The sequence below is a fragment of the Rhamphochromis longiceps genome, linkage group LG17, assembly GCF_057381845.1.
Source record: "Rhamphochromis longiceps isolate RC_006_pf linkage group LG17, R_longiceps_female_GT1.1, whole genome shotgun sequence".
NCBI lineage: Eukaryota > Metazoa > Chordata > Actinopteri > Cichliformes > Cichlidae > Rhamphochromis > Rhamphochromis longiceps.
The window spans coordinates 35,626,644-35,636,317 of record NC_140573.1 but is presented as its reverse complement, the minus strand read 5'-3'; the positions used below and the strand labels follow the sequence as shown (position 1 = coordinate 35,636,317).

At 42.0% G+C, this 9,674-nt stretch overlaps 2 protein-coding genes across 4 annotated transcripts; both read right to left on the bottom strand.

Annotated features, from left to right (window-relative positions):
• Positions 1–410: 410 nt before the first annotated feature.
• Positions 411–6,842, bottom strand: gpr85 (G protein-coupled receptor 85). Of its 3 annotated transcripts, none has more exons than XM_085387355.1 (2): positions 6,297–6,842; positions 411–5,274 (listed from the first exon to the last, which is right to left on the bottom strand). In XM_085387355.1, exon 2 carries the CDS (start codon positions 5,105–5,107, stop codon positions 3,974–3,976), a length of 1,134 nt encoding a protein of 377 aa, XP_085243481.1. In that variant the 5' UTR covers positions 5,108–5,274; positions 6,297–6,842; the 3' UTR covers positions 411–3,973. The 3 variants fall into 3 exon arrangements, with proteins under 3 accessions (XP_085243481.1, XP_085243480.1, XP_085243482.1); XM_085387354.1 differs by having other exon boundaries at positions 6,593–6,842; XM_085387356.1 differs by having other exon boundaries at positions 411–5,258; positions 6,593–6,842.
• Positions 6,843–8,364: 1,522 nt separating this feature from the next.
• LOC146650082 (small integral membrane protein 30) lies at positions 8,365–9,138 on the bottom strand. The gene has a single exon (XM_085387661.1). It carries the CDS (start codon positions 9,046–9,048, stop codon positions 8,860–8,862), a length of 189 nt encoding a protein of 62 aa, XP_085243787.1. The 5' UTR covers positions 9,049–9,138; the 3' UTR covers positions 8,365–8,859.
• Between the last annotated feature and the right edge of the window lie 536 nt (positions 9,139–9,674).

The window sequence follows — 9,674 nt, the reverse complement described above, 5'->3', positions numbered from 1 at the left end:
AAACAAAATGAATTCCCTTGAGAAATTATGCAAAGCGTATTGAACCACTGTATCCTGTAGCTCCGTTCTCAAGCGGTCACACAATCAAACAAATAAGAAGAAGAAGGGTGATGCCAAGACAGAAAGCAATTCTTCCTTTTTTCCTGAGTAGCCTGTCAGATGATTGAGTCATCCACTCCATTCCATTCGAGGCAGCTTTCCATATTTGAGTGCTTCTCGGCATGGACACTTGCTGCACTTTAATTAAGGTTTGCTATGCATTATACAAACAGAAAATGCTTAAGAGTGCAGAAAGGCTCACATTAGTTGAGCTTTTTTCCCCCTCATTCAAAAAAAGTCTTTGCCAGTCAACAGATGGTATTTATTAAAATCATAGACAGCAAAAGAGGTCTATTGTGAGATTTATTTATTTTTTCTTTTAGTGCCCATTGGCAGTCCATTAAACAACTGAAACTGTGTGCGAAAATCCACTGAGATACAAGGAGAGAGGCATGGAATTAGGAATGTTTGTATTATTCATTGGCAGCCAAAATCCAATGCAGACGTCTTCTGATCATTAAATGAAAAGTATCTCCAGCAAAGTACTGTAATTGCCTCACAAAAATTATCTGCCTCCCCATCCCCCTCTTTCATGATCTAAACACAAGTGCACAGAACCAATTCCAGTCACATGGTAACGGCTTTGATTATGAACAATATGTTTCTTGATGTTTCTCGGGAGAGATGGTAGCTCAGAGGGAAAAGAGTTCAATGTGTGAGCTTGTCTGCCAGAATGAACCGCTTTCAAGCCAGCCACCTCTGCCTGTCATCTTCCCTCAGACACAGAGAGAAGCTGTCTGTCATCTTCCCTCAGACATAGGGAGAAGCAGAATTACTGGGGCACTCAAATGCACATGCCAGAAATTGGGCCAGTGCTCAGTAGTGACACTATTTGTGATTTGCATATGAATATGCTGAATGAAAAAAAAAATGGAAAAAAAACTAGACCAGTATTCCCTTTAATTTCACAATATCTGACTTGGCCCCTCTGGGGCCTAAGTGAAATGATCAATGTCCAAAATTAAACAGTAATTGCCAGCCCCATAATGAAAATGGACCCCTAATAGATATTTTTCATCAGCGGAACCTGCAGTGCAGGATGCAATTACCTGGAGTGTTTACAAGCCATTTCAGCACCATTTTTTGCATTTCCAGGCATCAAGGCTAAGGTCATTATTTAACGGAATGAGTTTTAGGTGGAAAAATATCCACATTGATGTCTGAATCACACAAAATTGTATTATTCAGTTCATCAGTGTAGATGGAGACATTGCCAGCACATTGAAATTATAACCTTTGCAAGAGAAATACCACTCAATTTGAGAATAAATATATCTTTGCCTTGTTGTCTTTATTAGGTTTGGTTTGAAACTGTAATGTTAATTAGCTTTTTTTTTAATAGTTTCCATTTGACTCTAGGAAAATATGATGATTATGAATACTTATTTAGAAGTGGCAAATTTCTTGCACATGCATATAAATTCAAAAGAAAATGTTAATTTGCTCCATGTTCAGTGCTGCTGCAAATCAATGTGACCTTAAAACTGAGAGAAAGGGTCAAACTGCTATGTCATTTGTGACTGGAAGGCTCAGTATAAGGGCATTCATTATCCCAGAGTGGTTTGCCATTACTCCATATGGGAGTTGCATATATTACATATGAAATTCAGTGGTATTCCTCTTTAACACAGAGTGAGGAAAAAACTGCAAGGGTATGCGCCCAGAGTTACATCCATGGAGATTATCCCCATTAAATGTCAAAGACACTTCATATTCAGTGACAAGTTTTAGCATACAGCATATTCTCTTTTGGCAAGCTGTTCCAAGGACTCAAATGACAGAAAAGATTGGGTTTGAAGAGGCAAACTTTAAAAATTTTTTCATGTGTTTTGCTTAGAAAAAGCATGACTATATACACATATAAAAACCTTTGTAGAAATAACCACAAATAATGTCTTAAATACAAATATGCACATGAGCAGTGGCTTTAAAATGCTAACCAGTCAGACGCCTGATGGTATAAGATGAGAAATTACATTTTAGAGAAAGAAATGTACATTTTCTTTATTTTTCTTTATTTTATTTTTTTTACTTCAGAATCTCTAAATCTGACCAGTCAACATTTCGCAACCCAATGACAGGGATAAATGCAAATTTTGCAAAATGGAAACTTTTTATTTTCAAAAAGCAACAGATTACACAGTTAACTTTCAGCAAATGCAATCCTAACTGAAACTGTACTCACATTCGGGACTTCAAAATGAAAAGACTCACATACTTACACACAATCTATCTATAATATACAAAAAGAATACATAATAAATATTAAAATGGCCACAAGAGAAAAAAGTAAGTCACTGAAAACAATCAGTAGAGAGCAAATGTAGGGAAAGTAGAAACAAGACGGTGTGCCTTAAATGTCTCTCTTTTTTTTTTTTTCTTTTACATTTTTTACAAATTGTGCAAGATTTCATACTAAGGCTCTGGTCTTGAAGTGACTGTTGTCTGATCCACACACACACACACACACACACACACAGAAACACACACAGAATCACACACTCTCCCTGTGCTCTGAGCACTCTGTGGGGTGTAGCAAACCATTGCAGAATAAAAATGGGCTGCTCAGTGTATGGCCTGTGATGCACATGGGAGTGGACCAGCTTTTAAAAATGAACATGCACTTCACGCTAATGTGAAAAATAGGAAGAAGAAAAGAAAAAACTCCCCTTGCACCTAAAGGGGGAAAAAAAGAAAAAAAGAAGAAGAAGAAGAAAACTTTTCAGGAGTGATTGAAAAATAAACCCCAGAAACATGACAATATCATAACCATTAAGGCAAGAACACCCGGAGTGGCATCAGCAATACTGTAACAATGTGATAGTGTTTAAGTACATGAATATGATGAAACATTTAACTACTTCTTCAATGTCTTTTTTAAGCACAAGGTTGTTTTCAAAAGCAACTTTTTTTTAAAATTCCAAACATCACTTCATCTTTTTTTTCCTCTGTTTTTTTTTTTGGTTTTTTTTTTGGTTTTTTTTGTAAAATGTGTTAGGAAAATAACAATGCCAGACACTAGGGACATATGGATAAAACTACAAGAAATCCTTTCTAGATTTTAAGTTGCAACTTCAAAACCACACATTGTAAATCCCCCATCATTAAGCCCCCTGCCCGGTAAATGAAAGAGATATCACTTACATTAAAACCATTTTATCCTCTTGTGATGGTGTAATCCAACAGTTTTTGCTCTACTTACAGCGGTTGTGTAGTCTGTTGCAAATTAAAGCATTCATTGTTTAGTTTGGAGGGAGAGGGGGGGAGAAGGAAAAAACAACAAAAAAGTTGTCCTTGCAATGCAACTGTCGACCCCCCCCAAAAAAGCATCTTTACATCTTCTTTTTAGTGCAACTCTTAAAATGTGAAACATTTCCAGTGATTCCTTGAGAGGTATCATTTCTTTGTTTTGTGTTATTATTTTTTTTCTTTTTCTTTTCATACTTACGTATTTCACACCTCACAGAATAACGTGTCTTCAAAATATCCCAAGCAAGACGTCTTGTTTTCACTGTTTTGTCAAATCGCTCTCTCTTTTTTTTTCTTTCAACTTTTTGCATCTCTGCATTGGCATGGCCTTCCACAATGTCTGTTTACTAGAACATAAACACAGGAGGTGATCCATTCCCCCTGCGTTATTCCCATTCCCTTCAGCCTCCGTGTGTGATACGATTTAGATTCAATCGCCCCAGCACAGCCACGTGATTGGCAGTCCACCTTCAACCTCTGTAAAGAAGGGCCAGGAGAAGGAGGAACAGGAGGAAACTGGAGGATGAAGAGAAGGGAGATAGAAAGAGAGAGTACGCTGTACAATGGGAGCAAACCCAGATCAAGATCAATCAGGGCAATAGAGACATAGATGAGAAAAAAACCCTCATATAACACAGTAGGGTTCCCTTGGTAACCTGGATTTTCTGCAGTAGAGGAGTGTGGTGCTGAAGCAACGCCGAAGCTCTCTGTTAGAGAAGATGCAGATGAAAGGATTGACCCCAGCCTGGGCAAAGCTCATCCACACGGCTGCTGTCAGGTAGCCTCCAGGGACAACGGGGCCCCTTGCAAACACCCGCCAGTAGCAGGCAACCAGGTAGGGCCCCCACAGTGCCAGGAAGAAAAACGTCATGATGTAGAACATCCTACTAATCCTCTTCTCGGTTTTGAATTCATCCAATACCAGTAGACGCCTGCGGCCCGCTGCATTGCTGTTCTGCCGGATGCCCAGCAAAGTAGGTGGGGTGGGGCCTCTTCCAAATCCAGCCAGCCAATTAGCTGCCGCTTGCCCGCTGGCACCTGGGCCGTGGAAGGTCCAGTTCTGGCTGACGGCAGGCACGAACTGGACGGGCTTCATCTTTCGACGGTCGTGGACGAAAAAGATGAGCTTGAGGTAAACCAGTTGTGTGGCCAGGAGGATGAGCGCCAGCAGAAGCATGAAGCCCAGCGAATCATTTGCCCTGAAGGAACGGTGCTGGAATGTGCACTGGTCCTCCTCCCGGATAAAAGAGTACGTCCCTACATCTAGCACCGGAGGGAACGCCATAGCCACAGACAACGTCCACACCATGCAGATGACAGCCAAACACGTCCAGAAAGTCAGCCTCTTGGTGTAGAAACGGTGGTGCGCGATGGCCAGGTAACGGGTGACACTGACACAGAACAGCATGAAAGCCGTGTGGAAACAGGAGAGCACACCCAGGAAGGCGATCACTTTGCAGGTCAACGTGCCGTAGGTCCAGGCAGACCCATTCTTGACTGAGGTGAAGACAAAAGGGAAGCAGATGGCGGAGCGCAGGATGTCAGAGGCGCACAGGTCCAACAGGAAATAGTAGGGCGCTCGGTGCAGGCTCTTGTCTTTGACCAGCAGGATGGAGATCAGGAGGTTTCCGACCACACCGACTCCAATGATAAAACCCAGAGAGGTCAGTTTGAGGAACGTGGTGAGAGGAGAGACATTCTGCAAGATGTTGTGGTCCCCTGCATGGCTATAGTTCGCCATAGATGGAGGAGGGATCATAAAGATAGCGGAATAGCTTCAGCCAAGTATCATGATCTAGAGGTGGCAGGGGGAGGCGTTAGATCCATTTGGCGGTGTGCTTTGAAGAGGTTTCCAGGCGTATAGGCAACCTCTCCTCTAAGGCATCCTTTGTTCCTTTGTCTCATCACACCTAAAAAAAAAAATCCCTGAAAAATACGTTCATCCCATCAACATTCAGTCCCATACAAGAGTTAAATTACACCTGTACCATTTATACTCCCATGAACATAATTTTCCTTTGCCCTGACGATTATTTAATGATTTACTTTTTAGCATTTTGAGTGGCTCAGTGCAGAACTCTGCCTCAGCCTGAATACTTTGTCTACTGAGAATCACACAGACAGTAAGCGAGCTCGATCCGACTAAAGCATCAATGCGTTAGACTAACAGAATATTCTTTCACGTCGCTTCCTGAACAAAAGCAGCACAAAGCCAAGAAAGCACAGTTGAGGCTTCATTAACAAACGACTGAGTTTTCTTCTTTTTTTCTGTCGTCTGTCGGAAATAAACGAGTGGCAAACACACACACACACGCAAACAGATCTAGGCTTGGATTTTTTTTTTCTTTTTTTACATTTTCAGCGCACTGTGAAACATTAAGACAAATGCAGTCCAAAAATAAGCTCTTCTTGATCACACCCTACAGAAGAGAGGAAGGCTCCCTGGATCGGTGGATGCCTCGAATAAACTCACCCCAACCCTTTATGCGTTGTGGTAAATCGACTGGTAAAGGGTGCATACAGTACGCGATAAAGCGCCCCCCCCCCCCCCTCCCTTTTTTTTTCTTTCTTGTCTGACTAAAGGTTAACTGGATTAACGGGTCTAACGTTAATAAGCGGTGTTCTCATTAGGGCTTCTATGGAGCCAGCCTCCATTTTTTCCCCCCAGATCATCCTTTATGTTACTAATTACAAAGAGTTAAGCGAACATAACGCGTAACACCCGCTCTGTGAGCCACATCGGCGTAATTCTTTTTGCAATGCGCGGATGCGATAATCAGTAGGGCTGGGTTGAAAAAAGGATGGGTAAAATGGCACTAACAAAGCCCGTTGGTAAAAAAAAAAATATTATGGCGAGCTCAATTCCATATGTATATATATATTTGGTGGGGGAAAAATTGCATAACATATGCTCCATTTCGTTAATAAGTACGCTTGTGTCTACTTACGCATTTAAATGTGTCCTCCGTGAGTCGAGTGGTCTCTCTCTTTTTAAATGCGCGTTTGAATCCGATAGAATTTAGTTAAACACGGAGCAGAATTAAATAATCGCCTTTGCGTCCCAGTCGGCCGGATGAAGCACAACGGTGTAGCGGATCCGCATGTCCATTATACTAGAATAATTTCCAAGTCTCCGCTATGGTTTGGCTGGAATCGCATCCACCACACAAGACAAGGCCAAAAGAGAAAAAAAAGATGAGAGAACGAGAGAGACAGTCGACCATAAGATCAACCAAAACCCTACCTGTTGACAATCCAATTTCGTGTCCCTCCTGATCGCTATTTACATTGCACAAATCGTGCTTTTCGCCGTTTTAAAAAGCCTGCTTTGTTGCCTGCCCCCTTTTTTTCTGCCTCCACCGTGAATATCCTACAGTAAACGGAACCCACTGCGCATGCGCCCTGCATCCCCTATTTGTGATCCAAGACGCGTCTTGTCTCTTGTTGCAGCAGCGGCGGCGGCGGTTAACAGCGTCTCTCTCTCACGGTAACATCTGCTCAGCGGTGCCTGCTGCTGCTGCTGGCCGGTAACGCGTTACAGCCACAGCTACCCCCCCCTCCTCTCCTCTCCCCTCCCCCGCCAGGCGGGTTCCCCTGGTAACGCGCAGAGTAACGGATCGTCAAGTGTCTACTAAACTAGATTCTTTTTTTAAGGATTAATTCACATCAGCTTCTTTAGAATAAAACGTGTTTTTTACGTAAAAAAATAATAAAATGCACCAGGGTTTTTTTTTCTTTTTTGTTTTTAATTCTTATTATTTTAATTTCAACCCAATTTGACCCTTTTCTGGATTCAGACCACAGCATTGCTTGATCCTGTTTGCAGACACAGTGCAGCTTTGCAGTGGTCGTCATCCTCACTGAGGGAGCATGATAAATTCATAGGATATTTGATTTCTCAACCATGTATGGGGACATGTGATGCCATGAGAAGTCTTACAACTGAATATTGTGCACAGCTGGAGACTTACATACTTGCATGCTTCAAACATACAAAAATCCTTGGTGTTGGAATCATGAATGAATAATTACCATAACATAAAGGAAGCATGTTGCTATTGGTAACTGATACAAACTCTGTACAATAGGGATATCTGTGGAGTGGGGGGAGTTTTTAACCCTTTATGGAGCAGTCACATTTCCTTTAAACCACACATCACACGTGTGGTAACTTATCCACCATTACTACATGGACATATTTACATTAAGCTACAGGCAAAGTTTACTTCTTGCCTTTAAAAGAAATTAATGACATTTGCTAAAGGGCATTCATTTTTATAAGGTCCCATTTCACTGCATAATAAACTAATTTAATAACCTAATAATTTAAACTGTTGGCTGTATACGGTGGTAAAGCTAGTTTACATCACTAGTTTATTCCAAAATGAATTTAATATATATACACACATAATGCTATATATTATTATAAGAGGTGTCATGGTGGTTAGCATTGTCACAACAAGAAGGTCCTGGGTAGAAAATGGACTGATGGTGTGACATACTACATAAACAATCAGCCTCATTTTATTTATAGTGTACATATCTTCATATATGAAAATTAAGGGGCAGTTTTCAACAGCATGCCACAGTTTTTCTTCATGATAAAGAAATCTGTCAGCATGACTCTTTGGACTTCCATTGTTACTGTTGACCCACTAAAATTTCTATAGTACATTTAATTACTTGGTGTCACATGGAAGGTCATTTGTGAATTTTCTACAAGTAGGAAAAGCTGTAAAACTAATAAAAATACAAATATAAGTCCAAAATCTATGAAGATTGAAGCCTTTGCTGGGCCAACTCTGCTCCCCTGGGCCTTGTATTTAACATCCCTGCACTAAACTTTCAACACACTTCAAATATATGTTACAGCATGGAGTGACAGGCACGCCAGAGCAGTAATACAGGCTGCAGACGACAGATTGCAATGTTTACTCTCCGATCTGCTAACCGGTTCATTTAGTGGAGGATCTGTTCAACCTGAATGCAATGAAGCACCGTCTCCACACACGAACATAAGTTGTTAAGTGTCGCGTTTATTCTACATGTTTAATTAGCAACAGTGACAAAACTGCAAAACACACTCCAATCATGTGACACTGCGCTTCCAACAGTGACAGTCACTATAAGCGCAACGCGTCAGGAAATCGCCTCGACAGATGGAAAATATGCGCGAAAATGTACATAGTGTGGGCATCTTAGGGAGCCTGCTACAGCTGCAGAAGTCTGTTCATAGGGAAGGCAACAGTGTTTTTGCTCATTAATAATAATCATGTCAGCAGTGCAACGAGCAACAGTTCCTGTTTGCTTCCTGGATGTTACGCTCCACCTTCTTCAACTCCGCGTGGTCCTCGTTGAACTTTCCGCATTAATCCCAGTAAGGCACGTTTCTTATCAGTCTTTAAGACACAAAGCCTGTGCCACAAAAGTCCACGAGTGATCACGCAAAATTGGTATTATAATGTGGTGGTTGGTAGCAGGTAGCAGCTGGAGAATCCCGTCTCGTCAGCGTCACAGCTGTCCGTTCCGCCTCCGCGCGTACCAGCCGAGGCAGGCACAGAAACCCACCACCGTGAGGATGGTGCACAGCAGCAGGGCCAGACCGTCCCCGGCATCGTAAGCCTCTGCCGGGGGGATCAGGGAGAAAAACAACAGCCCGACCATCAACGCGGCGCTTGGAAGTTCAAGTTTGGGAGCCATGTTTCGCTTTTTCCGCGGTTGCAGTTTACTTTCCGGAAGCGGGAGTGCCTGCGTCAAAGTCAGATGACAGATTCGGAGCGGCCGGACTTCCTGGTGCGCTCAGCCAATTGCAGAACTGCTTAAACTTAGGCTGATGTTCCCTCCCCACTCCCTCATACCCGCGGAGATTCATGCATTTGCACAAAAACATGATTCCAAAACTTGTTTTTTCTTTCTTCCTCTCTCTGTCAGAGAGGCAAACAGATCCCGAATTCTAAAACTCTCATAGTTATGCTGTAATTAGTGAATTTGCGACATTGTTCTCCTTATTAGTGATGATTAGGCTAACAGGTTGTCAGAAACAAAGTACCTTAGATCAATCTGAGGCTTGTTATTCTTCTTGAAGACAAGACACAAGCACATTGGATATCCATGCATGCTGATCATGGGAAAAACAAAACAATCCCACTGGAATCACATACAGAGAATTTAAACTTTCCTCATCCGTTTTCACTTTTTCACTCTGGGCTTCAAAAAATATTCCACACTTATCTCCAAGTCCAGCCTGGCTGCTTGATTTGCCTCACTACTCCCCCGATCTCCCTGAACATGTGAAATTGCTTCATATCGGCCGTGTTGCGGTGACT

What these genes read in the sequence shown, in the direction of transcription:
- gpr85 (XM_085387355.1), bottom strand. Translation starts at nt 5,107, where the DNA reads ATGATCCCTCCTCCATCTATGGCGAACTATAGCCATGCAGGGGACCAC.
- LOC146650082 (XM_085387661.1), bottom strand. Translation starts at nt 9,048, where the DNA reads ATGGCTCCCAAACTTGAACTTCCAAGCGCCGCGTTGATGGTCGGGCTG.